General features: G+C 40.2%; 2 protein-coding genes across 4 annotated transcripts in view; one reads left to right on the top strand and one right to left on the bottom strand.

Moving 5' to 3' along the window:
* Positions 1-14,510, bottom strand: part of RFTN1 (raftlin, lipid raft linker 1) — a 120,045-nt gene that overhangs the window by 26,727 nt on the left and 78,808 nt on the right. For all 3 annotated transcript variants that reach the window (XM_014578660.3, XM_006133255.4, XM_075922109.1), the window contains exons 5-6: positions 13,058-13,493; positions 6,555-6,758 (exon numbers count right to left, since the gene is read on the bottom strand). In XM_014578660.3, the coding sequence (XP_014434146.1) occupies positions 6,555-6,758; positions 13,058-13,493 (640 nt within the window). The remainder of the gene's footprint in view (positions 1-6,554; positions 6,759-13,057; positions 13,494-14,510) is intronic.
* OXNAD1 (oxidoreductase NAD binding domain containing 1) overlaps positions 1-14,510 on the top strand; it is a 98,964-nt gene that overhangs the window by 69,345 nt on the left and 15,109 nt on the right. The window lies entirely within an intron of this gene.

The raw sequence follows: 14,510 nt of genomic DNA, 5'->3' as shown, positions 1-14,510 counted from the left end.
ATGTTCCTGAAATCCCTTTTAGAATTAAAAAAGGGTTCCAAGAAGTTTCATTCTGTCCTTAAAACACAGGGCTGCAAACTAGACTAACTGGACTGCAAAGCAATGACTGGCCAACAGGCTCTTCCTTTTTGGCCTTAAGTAGATCACTCTGTTCAAACAACAAAAAGGAAATTTTTGACTAAGGTGCTGGGCTACAGGAGACTTAGACAAACGCACACTATATGTACATGGCTGGCCAAGGAGTATGATATATATTTCATTCAAAAATGGCACTTATAGGCCTTAGATTTAGATGCAGAATATCACCCAATTTGTATAGACAGTGCACACGCCAAACCTATATCAGGCAACAGAATAAATGGCAAAGCATAAATAAATGCTTTAATTTTTCAAGACAGAGATCCGAGGAAAAGTTCAAGGTTGAGATATAAAAGACCTATTTTCCACTCTCAAACCGACTCACTCTGCACTTTAGGCAAGCCACTTAATCTCTCATTTATTCCATCTATAAAATGGGGATAATAACGCTACTGCAAAAGCTCTCTAAGCTATATGTGCAAGGTTTTAATATTTATTACAATTCTAGTTTAACCGTGAGACAGAAGAGGGGCGGTATATATAAGGAAAATATCTGCCTGTACATTGGCATATGTCTCCAACACAGAGCAAATATTAGGAAAACCTCATTGTATTGCCTCTTCCAGGCACTGGAAACAGAAGCTTTTCGATTCCATTTTGGCCAAGCTGCACAGCTTCTTTGCATAAAACATCTCTTTTTTTGGATGGGGAGCCACCTATAAACAGTTACACTAATTGGAATTCAAGAAAGCACCAACCGAAGACAGTATCAAAGGCAATGGAACTGTATCCAAAGGGAGCCACTAGCCAGATTACTACATTGTAAACAAAGCACAGAACAAAAATGGAGGAAGGGGGTTAAGTGAGGCTCAGTAAATACACTTCAGGATAAACAGAGCCATGTAGAGGAGTGGAAAAAAATAAAATGGAATGCACAGCAAGAAAGCTCCAAAATCTGTGGCCCTGATTTATTTCACTTCTCAAACCTTGGAAATGGATTTTCCTATGACTCAGTCTGATAAGTTTGGCAGGGAAGAGATTTACATGGAGTTAATATTATACGTGTTTTTGATTGAAGTTTTTGAAAAGATACAACTTTTTGAAACCACAAAGGCAGAAAAACCTCTTCCGTCAAAAAGAAACAGTTCTAGTCACCCCTCTGTTCTGATGCCAAACAGGCAATGATAATGGAGGGGATAGCCAAAAAAACAAAGTGTTGTCAACGAACTAATGATATCCTGGTCTAAATGATACAAGAGAAAGGTTATATTTGGGAGATGCTTTGTGCAGGTTATGTGTATTCCCTACAAAAATCCAATGAGATACCTTTTCATATCTTGAATTACTATGGTCTCAACCTGTTCACCGACCCCTATTGGAGGGGTCAGAACAAACCAGCACATGCACATCTGAGCCTACTCTTAAATCATTATCTGTGCTCCATTCCACTGCACAGCTGTCTCTTCATGAACAATCCACAGCACTCACATATGCAAATAAATGGGGGAAGGGGCATGGATAAGCGTTCACATTGCACTTCCCGTCAGTACCCAGCCCAACCCAGGGAAGCTAATGATTCAACTAGCAAACCAAATTTGGTGATAAATCCTGGTCATGTGCCACTTATGGCATGTTGTGCAGAGGTGGAGAAGATAAATAGCATGTGCGTGATGGAAGGATGGCTGAGACAGGCATGGGTAAAGAAAGGGGGGATGTGGGATAGGGTGGGAAGGAAAAAGAAGCATGGGGCACAGAGCAACTGCTGTGGGAGGAGAAGGGAATGGAGGACACATAATACTGCCAGCATATGGGGAAGGAGTGGAGGAAGCTGAAGTGAGTCCCTGAAATAAAGCAGGATGGAAGGGAATCACACAGGGAGCTTGGGGGCAGGGGAAATGGAGGGATACAAGGAGCCCTTGCTGAGTACAATGAGCACCACCTATTGAAGCTACTAACAGTACATCTGCACTTTGCTCTGGAGTTGTAAATTCCAACTTGAGGAGATATACCCCCACTAGCTCTAATTGAGCTAGCAAAGTAAAAATAGAGCATGGCCATAGTAGCAGGGACAGCAGGAGGAACTAGACACCCCAAGTACATTCTGAGCATCTGGGACAGTTACATACCTGGGTTGGTTAGCCCAGCCTCCAGCTTGCAGTGCTACAGCTACGCTATTTTTAGCACACTAACTTGGTCACTGCTAGCATGGGTATGTCTCCTCAAGCTGGAATTTATATATCCAGCTCAACATACAGTACATATATCAGCCATCGGCCACTGTTGGAAGACAGGATACTGGGATAGATGGACCTTTGGTCTGACCCAGTATGGCCATTCTCATGTGTTTAAGTATTTACCCTAGTGCGCAAACACATGTATGTTCTGGAAGAGAACCATCATGTCTCAAGTCTAAAAAATCATCCATCCAAAACTTAGCAGTCCACACAACAAAGACTCTCTTTTATAATTTCTGCTGTAGTCTGCAGTAGTTACACCATCTGCCAAGCCAGAAATTTTATCTTCTCCCTCATGTCTGTGTGTTATTTTCATCTTTCAATAATCTCTTCATTAGTGTGATTAATCTCGTGGAAGTCAGTGTATTATATTCAATTAGTGAGTTCACAAATACTGAGTTAGCAAGCCCGGTGCTGCAGTTAAACACTGTGCCATTTCCATTAGCAACGGTTCCTTGGGCTGCATAGCTGGTCATGCTATTAAAACAAACCCAGTTTCAATTCTGTCTGATTCAAGGTGTCATTTTTTTCTTTCCATTCTCCTAACTCATGTAACTTCATTCTTTCTTAGAGCGAGGGCTCAGAATACAAAGGTTAAATCACCCTCCTTCACCAGCAAATGGTCCATTATCACTGCATTTTTTATTAAGGTAAAGATTCTCCCCCACTGTGCACAAAAAGCTATTTTCACTTGAACGTATAAATATTTAATGCAGTTTTGTTGGCAAAATGCTGTTGTAATGTTCTTGCTTGTGAATTAAATGAAGGGTATGGAAAAAAAGATTTCTTATTTTATCATGACAGCTATACTAGTGGGCAACAATTTTTCCACTGCTGTCTTAGAACTATTATGCCACTTCATCTATGAAGCTAACCTTTATGTTGCAACTGTTCTTACTGAGTGAAAGATATTGGCATAAACTCTACCTGGCATCTGAACTGTGTCATAGCCTTTGGTTAATCTCTCACACAAATTCAGCATAAGTGAGAAGAATCCCAGCCCCACTAGTTGATAATATTGCAAGATAATAGGCCAAATGCGTACCAGAGCCAACTCCACTTTTCTTGGGCACAGGAGATCTTAGAAGGGATTTACAATATGAAGAGAACACAACTAATTTGTTATGGATAAATATAGAAGAATTGACTTCTGACCCGTATTTGGAATATGAGGTTTCTGACCAATATGTGAGATTAAATGGGTAGAGTCAATCTGATGGTGATGCATGGGCACCCTAGATGCTGTAGTCTTTGAACTTTACCATGACAGTAGTGAAGGGACAGGCCTCTAGCTGCAACCTACTGGGTTTAGCCACAGTTTATACAGTTACGGTTTATGGCCCATAACTGAAAGTGATCAAAGATAAAGGGCAGAGTTAAGGATGGTGTTGACACTTGACTATTTTCTAAATCTTGTGACATTTAGATTAAGTTGATAATAATGATCTAAACTCATTATTTCTATACCTTTTTCTTGATTTTCAAACTTTTTGCTTTCACAATTATACAATTCTAATAATATTATAAATTAATGGTGTTTTTACAATCTTGCGTCTAGCTTAACTCTGGGTCTGGCCATTTTTAAACAATTCTAAGATAACTCTACTATTCTGTTTGTTCAGGAAACAAACAACATTTAAGACTCATCCTCCACTCCCTCTTCATCTCTATGTGCAGGGATTTCCCAAGCACTCCTCAATGATTTCTGAGTGCATGAACCTCCCGCACAGCAATATTATGTAAAAGCACTTTTAATGTTTAAATAACAGATTTTTTTTTTCATATTCTTTATGTAAGGCATTGAACAGTACGCCGATGAGGGGCCAGGAATAAATACTTGTATTAAAAAGCAGACAAAATTGGGCATATCAGGTTCAGTGACTCATACTTTATAAACTGCAATTTATATAAATACACAAAATAAATGACCATTTGTTTCTAAACAAGTTAACTAGCAGTTATAGGACTTGCCAGGAAGCTCTGAGAAAGCATTCCATCATGTGAACTTTGGACCTTCTTTTCACTGCTATTTGCTACAGAATAAAAAATTAGGACTGACTCTTAACGTCCAAATTGAATTTTAACAGGATAAATTACATTTTCTTGTATTTTATCATTGGCCAACAGACTTCTCTCAGCAGCAAAAGAGGAAGAAAAACTTCTGGCAGCAGCCCTTGTCTCACTTTGCCACAGACGTTGTGCCCCCAAATCAGGGCTCTATCCAGTGAGTTACCAAGTAGCTACTGATAAGAGGTTAAGCAAACTCAACAAAGTCAGTAGAATACAAAAGCACTAACCATTCACAGAATCAGGCCCTTACTTTTCTAGTTAGGAGTAGGGATGTAATAGTGTAGTCCATTAACTGATTAGCAAAAGCTTATAGGTTAATGCTATATACAACACGCATTTCCCTCTCTCCCTGCCAGTAAATTTTTTAGCAAGCTGGCCAGCAGCCTGGCTCAGTCCTGGATTGCGAGGGGTCTGGGACCTACCCCTGCTGCGACTCTGCGTTTAAAGTGTATTAGGAGCTGGGTGGGCAGGCAGCCTGGCTCAGTCTTGGCTCATGCCAGGTCCAGGACCTACTCCTGTTTCAGCTCTGCATTTCAAGTGTATTAAGAGCCAGGTGGGCAGGCTCAGTTCTGGCTTGCGCCATGTCCAGGAGCTCCGACCTCCCTAGACAAGGACTGCTGCCATTACGCACTGCTGCCTTCTTCTCAGAAGCAGCAACACAGGGCGATAGGCAGCCAGTCTGTGAGGGGACCTGTTTTTTAAACTGGCTCCCCTTGCAAACCTATCCCACCTGGTACCCCATGCTGCTGCCTCTGATACAGTGGTTGATGGCCCTGCCTTTGGGGACTATAGAATAGTCGACTAACCAATAAAATGTTATGAGGTTACTCGACTATTCAATTAACCGATATTTAACATCCCTAGTTGGGAGAGGACTAGTACCATATTCTTCCTAGAGTGTGTGTTTGTTGTCTATCATCGAAACCCTTTTTTTGTATTAATAATTTCCTTCCCACCCATTCTGGGTCCTGACACCTAAATCAATACTGTCCTTTTCTGTAACAGGGCTGAGGATCCAACTTTAAGTGAAGTATTGTAGCCATGTTTTTCTAGGAACTGGTTATGGTACCAAGATATTAGGGTTCAGATCCTGATCATGATGCTTAATCTTGAGAAAAAACCCCCCACCAATTTCTTTAATCTACTCTTCTCATTGTATTATCAAGAAAACACTCTATCACACACTCCAGACTGGAGAAGACAAAGTAAAAGAGAGATTTATATGTAAATTTTATAATTTTGTGAAGTACAGACAGTCCCCGGGTTACGTACAAGATAGGGACTGTAGGTTTGTTCTTAAGTTGAATTTGTATGTAAGTCGGAACTGGTACATATTGTAGGGGAAACTCTAGCCAAACATTTCTCCAGAGCTCAGTTTTGTTCTCCCACACCTCACTTCTCTCAGTCCTTTATTCTCAAGCTGAGGTGTCTGCTGAGAAAAGCCGCTCCGCTTCTCCCTGGTCTGCTGGGGGAGGCGCTAGTTTCGCTTCTCCCTAGTCTGCTGGGGGGAAGCAGCTACTGCGGGGTTGCCTCACCCCGTTTGTAAGTAGGGATCCGATGTAAGTCGGATCCATGTAACCCGGGGACTGCCTGTACTCAGGTACTGGGTGCCCATAAGAACCTAGCCAGCTTGATTAGATAATGAATAAACAGAATCAATGCTGTATATGCTGTGATCTACACTCAGACCAGAAGCAGTGTACAGCAGGGCAGTTTATAGAAATGCCTCCCTTAGTTTATTTCAACTGCATTAAAGCGTTGAGATACTACTCTTTCACAGGCTGCTGTGGGGGTGGAATATACAAGTAATCTGCACATATGGCATGTGATTCCAGAATGTGGTTAAAAAACAGACTATTCTTTGTTAAATGCTATTTTAAGGATCAAAAAGTGACTCATATAAATAAGCTGATGCTATCTGTGTTTGTGTACTTCTGCAATTGCAGAAGCATCTTTACAATGTATATAAAATATCAGGCATGATCTCAGGTTTCCTTAGTCAATAACCAAACTTGGCTATTTCCATCACTGAAATAGGCTGATCCAAAACAAAATCTGCTTTGGCTTACTCTAAAAACACCTACCAAATGTCTTCTCTTCAAATATAGCAAGCCCCTTTAAAGGAAAATGAGAAAGAGAGTCACAGAGTAGTGCTTTCAGGAAATTCCATACCATTTACCATTCCAAGGCTGAAGATGGCGTTCACCAGCAAGCCTCCTTTCCTGAAGTGATCTGTCATGTGCTCCAGCCAATTTGCTTCTAAGTTGTTGACCATCTGCCCGTTTTTGGAGATCTTCATAGGTATCATCACACTGTAGTATTGGCAGCATCTTTGTTGGGTTTTTGGCTTGTTGAAGATAGCAAATATTTCCATTGCTAAAAAAGGGTTTATAAACAATAATACTATAACAAACATATTGTGATATTAGTATTATTCTTCCCTCTTATAGCTATCAGAATCACATCCTTCCCCTCTTGTCTGCTTGTCTTTCTATTGTAACCCTTCAGAGCAGGGTCATCTCCTTTACATGTTTAAAAATGCCCAGCACAATGGGGTCCCAACTTCAGACTGTGGCTTTATCATAAATATAAAAATTTACAAGTTGTTATATGGAGCTCCCTCTCAGAGGGACAAGTCTACTAGCATAAATACATAACAGAGTAAAATCAAATGAGCTTTATTAGTAGAATTTATCATTGTAGCATTAATATACTACAGTATTAGTAAATTCACCCAAACTGTATACTGTACTTGTTTGCCTCTGTGTAAGCTGAGATTTTACTGCAAATTTAGGGCAAGGTGCATTTCCAATGAAGCGACCTCCAACTAAAGAAGTATATGACTTATTTTGATGTTATATGGGTTGCACATAGAAATGGCAAATAGAAATCAGGAACGCACAGTGAATCAAACAAATAGGGAGGCCAAATGGGTTATATAGTTGATTTACTCAGTGTCTGGGAAGAAGCAAAGCAGTAAGAGATGAGCAGCTGAGTAGAGAAAAGTGGAACTGTGAAAATCCTTAAAGTTGAGGATAGTAGCTATACATTGGTGCATGTGATATAGCTTCCATCCCACCTGAAGAGCGGTGAATGTAATCTCATCATTAGGTAAGTCACTTTAGGCAACAAAATCATCACACACATCTGCTGTATTGGGACTAAGTAGAAATTAAAGATATAATCAAAATTCTCAGGAAGGAAGGAACACTAACTCATCAGTAAAATTTCTAAAATTAAAAATATTCATGTATTGTTGTTATTATACATATTAATAGCCTGATTAATGGCCCAGTGAAGTCAGTGGTACATCTCCCATTGATTTCAAACACAGCAGGAAAGAGCCCCAATTGAACTGATTTTTACAAAGGAAATAAATATAATAAAAAATTCAGGAAGCCCATTTACTTGGAAGACTCTCATGCAATATTGGCAGGGTAATATCTTCTAATCCCAGGTGTTACTAAACAGAGAGTGACTCTGATAGGTCTCTCTCGTGGAGGCCTCATTGTGGACCCTAAGGGTATGTCTAGATTGCATCCCTCTGTCGGCAGAGGGATGCAGATTAGGCAGGTCAACATTGCAAATGAAGTGGGGATTTAAATATCCCGCGCTTAATTTGCATAAAATAGCCACTGTTTTTGCAGACTCAGCACTTTGTCTGCAAAAAGAGGCAGTCTAGAGGGGGATCTGTCGAGAAAGAAAGCCTTTTTTGACAGATCCCTTGTGCCTTCTGCAGAAAGGTTTACAGGATCTGTCGAAAAAAGCTTTCTTTCTCAGCAGATTCCCTAGACTGCCATTTTTGCTGACAAAGTGCTGAGCCGGCAAAAAGTGGTGGCCATTTTTATGCAAATTAAGTGCGGGATATTTAAATTCCCGCTTCATTTGCAATGTCGACCTACCTAATCTGCATCTCTCTGCCGACAGAGGGATGCAGTCTAGACATACCCTAAAAGAGCACAAAGCAAAAAGGCACAATTGAGAATAAGTTACTACTGTACTCAATATGAACAAGGATGATGGAGCTGGGTTTCACAAGAATGAATGCCAATGACTAAACTAAAGCCTGGTTAAAGTAAACATGGTGGGAAGCAAAAAGCAAGTGAAGGTTTAATCAAATATAGAGCATGTAACCAGAGAAGAGGTCAGTACTCTCTCTATATAAAGGAAGGCTGGGAAACAACAGGTCCTGGAGGAAGGAGATGCAGAGAAGAGATATAACTCAAAGTTAATACCAGCAATGAGAAAGAGCTGTTAACAGGAATTCACTCAATACACACCATTTGTTTAGAAAGAACAAAGTGATGATAAGGTGACTCAAAAAGTGTATTACTCAAAAAGATCCTGTAAACAGAGAATATGAATAAAATCAGGAGAGATGTTAACTGTTGAGAGATAATAGACATCATTATTAAAGATAGAAAAAAATGGAGAAGATTTTGTGTGGATTTGATAATTGATTAAACTTGGTAAAAAGGGGAAGTAGGGAGCAAGCTATTCTGATTTGGTTTTGAGCTGTGCAGCTCTGATGCTACACACATTTGTGGTCAGGAGGATTCTGTCATTAGCCTAAATAGACATTAGACAGGCCCTTGATGTGACTAATCAGAACTAACCTCATACCAAAATAAGTACCGTCTACACTTGGAAAAAGACCATTGTTGACAATGACTTGTAACAAAGTATAAAAAGGTCAAAATTGCCTTCAGTACAATTTCAGAAAGCATGGTATTTTCTGAAACAGTACTCAAAATATTTATCCTGATGACATGTGCATTTAAAATCATTTTTATTCCAGGTTTGGAGGACACCTTGATGAAAGCCATAATTATTGACAGGTATTCAAACAGAAGGGAAATTTTTTTTCTTTGCTGAATTCTGTGTCTCATTTCTTTTGAAATTCAGAATTCAGCAAAAAAAAAAAAATCAGGAGAGAGAGATGTTCAACTACGACATATTAATTGTGTAACTAAGCTGGGAGTTGGCTCTTCACAGGTATAAAAATAGGCATGTTGGCTCAAGAATGTAACAATAGAAACAGATAATAAAGTTAAGAGACAGCCTTCTACGTGAAAGGGAAATTAGCTAGATGACCAAACAAAGATGTGGGAAAAGCACTTGGAAGAATATCCTGTAAGAAAGCACTGTGCGCCTGTGGGATATATAGAATTTTTGGCAATACATGCACATGGGAATAGAAGAAGGTCAATGTGGATAAATAAAGATATGCAAAAAGTAATACAAAAATGAGAAAAATATCAGGCAAAGACACAGATTGGCAAGCATCAGAATGACACTGAAGAAAGCAAGAATGAGAAACACTAAGGGTTCATTTATATTGTAGCTGCAAATGTTATTCCAGCTTAGTTGACATACAAATGCCAGCTTTGATTAAGCTTCAGAAGTGGCACAAGCTAGCTGCCTGAGTACAACCCCAACCAAGACCCAAGTACTTGAGTAGATAGCTTCCCCCGTCTCCCTTATCACTGAAGTTACCGTGCTGTTTTTAGCACACTAGCTCAATTGAAGCTAGCTGGGGTAAGACTATGCAAGCTGGAAATGATACCTCCAGCAACAGTGTAGGCAGATCCTAAATTAAATAAGAAAATGAAGACTGCACAAACTGTAACAAGTACTACAACTTTTCTCTAAAAGGCTAAATTCAGGAGAAGCAGTCCAAGATAGAACAAGGATTGTCTGGTGAAAGAAAAGGGAGACAACATAACAATTATGGAAGGATTTGGTGTTCACTAGGGAGGATGCAGGATTGATGCCAAAGACTGAGATTCATTTTCCATGAAAGGAAAAGGAAGTGCTGAAACTACTCAAGGTCACCCAAGAGTAATAAAGAAATCAGCTATGTGGTGGGGACAATATATTTAGAAAAAGCCAGCTACAGGTGAGTTACTTCATAAAACTGTTTTCTCAGATCCCCATTTTTGGATAATGGAAGCATTGCTCATCCTGTCTACTGTCTGAGAGGTACTCTCAAATAAAAAAGCACTCAGGGAAAGAAGTTAAAGAATGTCAGCAAAGATTGAAAAACTGAAGATCTTGTCTAGTGAATCAGGGGCTGGGGTTTCAAGAAGGCCTTAAAAAGCACAGATGAACTATCTGAGTCCAAAGACAGGTGGAATTTAGGAAATGGAAATAGTTTGTGACAGACAGACAGACAGACAAGTGGTGCCCTTCAGGAAACCAGGAACATTTTTTCCCTCACTCTATGTATCCAATGACCTGATAAACTTCACAATACATTGCACAGACTGCAAGAATGGGCAAATGCAGTAAGAGGCTCACACAATTCAGTGTAGAAAACTGTAAACATAAGGAAAAAGAAAACATGGGAATGAATATTCTCAAAAGTACTCTCACGCAAGAGAGTAATCTGGTGGCTGAACTGGATGTATCCCTTATTTAGAAGCAGTTGCAAATGTAGATACAATAGTGAGATGTGTAAGTGCCTTACACAAATATGGATAAATTATGCCAGTGGAGGATAAGAGACAAATGCAACCATTTTGGGATACACTTTGCAAAAACTGGCTGCTTTGGGGTATGTCTACACTAGGAAATTATTTCAAAATAACTTGTGTCGAAATAATAGCTCCCAAAATAATAATTTCAAAATAGCATGTCTACACTGTGGGAATGCCACGAAATTAGTCCTAAAGAGGCTCTGTTAATATGGACGCACTACCTCAACTTAGAACCACAGGAAGCACTGGGGAGTAATTAGTTTGGATTACTCTGGGGAGTAGTTATTTTGAAACAGTGGTATCGGAGCATCCACACTACCGATATTTCAAAATAACTATTTCGAAATTAGCATTATTCTTTATGGAAAGCAGGGGTTTTGAAATAATGGCTTGCTAGTGTGGATGATCCACTTGTTAATTCAAAATAAGGGGAGTTATTTTGAAATAACTCCCTAGTATAAACCCTAAAATAATGAGGAAAGTACAGCAAAAAGTGGTCAATTTGATTCAGCAACTTCCCTATACCCTCCCAATGCAAAAGAAATCAGGCCAATATTCTATAGAAAAGGCTCAGAAGTCACTGTCACCATATCATACAAAATCCTAAAAGGAACAGAACAGTTTGGATGAGCGTGGAATAAATGACAAACAAGATTATGATGGTTCTGAAAATAATTTAGGTGGAATATCTTTGAACAAAGTTGTAACTAATACCAAATGGACAACTAAGCAAAGCAGTATGAGAAAGTATGTAAAACTGTTTTATAAGAACTAAGAAAGGGGAAAATATTGTAAGGTCTAATAGCTAGTCATGAGTTTCAATTCAGAATAATTTGGGAAAAGGTAGGCATCAACACTTCCTTCCCTCCAATGACACTGTGCATTTCTAACTTGTTCTAACTTGTTCCTTTATTTGTAGTTGCAGGTGAAGCAATTGCATACCTCATGCAGAAGTAAACAGTTCAAATAGTGATACTAGGGGCAGTTCCTTGCCAAGGTGTGGGGGGTTTTTAGTGGTGCAAATGACACATTTAAAATACAAGAGTGCAACTGCAGGACAACATATCTGATGTAGGAAAATAGTTTATGATGAAGTACCCTCTACTAACAAATACATGAGAATAAAAAGTTGAAAATGATCAAATGTCATTAATTTATGAGAATAAACATTTACCATGAATAACACCTTTCCACTTACAGCTATCTGTTCCAAATGGAGATCTACAACTACCATCTCCACACCCATCCGAGAGTCTTGATCCTCTGTGTTCTCAGAACTCTTGGACTGGTTTATCTTCCGCTATCTGTTCATCTACCATGGTGGTGACATACACTGAACGGACTTGAGGATTGTTCCATTTGTGACAGAAGAGAAGAGTAAGGCAGGATTTGATAGCAGTCTTTAACTACCTGAAGGGAGGTTCCAAAGAGGATGGAGAGAGGCTGTTCTCAGTGGTGACAGATGACAGAATGAGGAGCAATGGTCTCAAGTTGCAGTGAGGGAGGCCTAGGCTAGATATTAAGAAAAACTATTTACTAGGAGGATGATGAGGCACTGGAATGGGTTACCTAGGGAGCTGGTGGAATCTCTAGCCCTAGAGGTTTTTAAGTCCCGGCTTGACAAAGCCCTGGTTGGGATGATTTAGTTGGGGTTAATCCTGCTTTGGGGCAGGGAGTTGGACTTGATGACCTCCCGAGGTCTTTTCCAACCCGATGATTCTATGAATCTATTACTGAGACCTATAAAGCCTTCTCAGGCACATTACTGCCTTTTAAGATGGGGGCTTTAAGATCACAAGCAGGGAGCAGTAGCAACACATCCAGGTGAACAGCAAGCACATGAACTTTCCACATGATAGAGGCAAAAATCAAGCCAAAGAAGGAAGTCCAAATCTGAGGTGACAGCTGCTGCCTGAAAATGACAACCCCCACTAAAAGAGTACAGAAGGAAAAACCTAACTGGTCACAATGGAGTTGCACCTGATCGTCTATTGCTCCTACGAATGCTTAAAAACCTATGCTTAAATGATCACGAAGTGTGCAGCCAAGTTAAAAAGTGGGTTAAAAGGTTTTCTTATTCATAGTGTGCACCTTTCCCCTGTTGCAATGCTACATTCACTTTTTCAAGATGCTGTGAACATAACAAGGGCAGTTTAAAACTTGCTTATTCATATCAGCGGTCACTGCTGTACTTACTTTCAGTAAGTGGTTCTGCACGCAATGCCTCTGCGTCACTTTGTGCTACCCCTTCTTGCTTGTCAGTTGCTTCTCTGAGACTTGGTGAAACACTTGGACTCTCTCCTTGAAACTGCTCTCCATTCTCTCCTGCAGAGTTTAAGCTCAGATGCCCAGCATCTAGTTCTTCCCCTCCTCCTTCCTCAATGGGCTCTTTACTCTGGTCAGCGTTTTCCTCACTTGGGACTGGTGCACTGCATCCATTTGCGCCATCTACTTTCTTCCTATCTAGTGAAGCACGATCCTCTGGAGAGTTTGATGTATTTTTTACATCCTGTGGTTGTGTAGAATTGTTACCAGTGGGTGCCACAGTGGTGCTGGCCTGCAGGCTCACTTGGGAACTGTACTGAAGTATAACTCCAACAAACTTCAAGCCTTGACTTGCTGCCTCTTGAATCTACAAATCAAAGGAGACTAAGTTTTAATTTGCAGGTTGTCTTATAGGACTAAACATATTCTGAAAATAACACTTCAAGGGAACTCATGTGTCATTTTACTATTTTATCTGCTACTATAAGAAATGCTCATAAATAGCTTTACATAAAATATTAAATTCTAGAGAAACAGGACACAAGTGCCTTCAACGGTCTGTGAAACATGAAAATCAAAAGAGAAAGAGGAAGGCCTATGCAATGACAGGCACATTGGATTTCTTCATTGGAAAGCAATATCTGGGCTGGAAAGGCTTTATTTATGACACATTAGCAGATGTAACTTTTCCTAACCCAAGTTTTATAATGCCAGCTTAATGACATTTGGAGTTGAACAACACTGTATATTCTTCTCCAAACAAAATGCTGCGTATACTGTTTACTTGACGGATATGCAAGAGAAAGTCCCACAAATTTCCTTTGCCACTTATATGCCTTTACTAGCTCCTTATTTTAAATTTAGGAACAATTGATGAACCTTTACATGATGAAAGTTCAAAGAACAAAGTTACTGCATCATTTTAGTATTTAAACTAGAGCTAGGGATACAGATATTTTTTAAGTAAAATGTCTGTGTGCATAAACCAGGGGTGGGCGATAATTTTTGAAGGGGGGGGCACTCCATGAATTTCAGAAGTGGTCATGGGCCGCCCCGGAAGGGCCAGGGCGGGGAGTGGGGTCAAAGACTTCACATGCTCCCTACTCACAGACCCTGATTGGCCTGGGGGCAGGGGAGCACTTGAAGTCTTTGTCCCTCATCCCCGCCCTGCCAGGGGCCTGTGGTGTCTAGAGAGAACAGCCAGCTGTTCAAAAATCTGGCGGTTCCCTCTAGGTGCCGCACACCTCTGGAAGGGGGGTGGAAACTTCATGTGCTCCCCCATCCCCAGGTCTCAAGTGGCAACGTGGCCGCAGGCCGGATCAAAGGACCTGGCAGGCCAAATCCGGCTCATGGAGGTTATCTTGCCCATCCCTGGCATAAACAA

Source organism: Pelodiscus sinensis, chromosome 2, assembly GCF_049634645.1.
Source record: "Pelodiscus sinensis isolate JC-2024 chromosome 2, ASM4963464v1, whole genome shotgun sequence".
Taxonomy (NCBI): domain Eukaryota; kingdom Metazoa; phylum Chordata; order Testudines; family Trionychidae; genus Pelodiscus; species Pelodiscus sinensis.
This window is presented reverse-complemented; position numbering and strand designations above follow the sequence as displayed.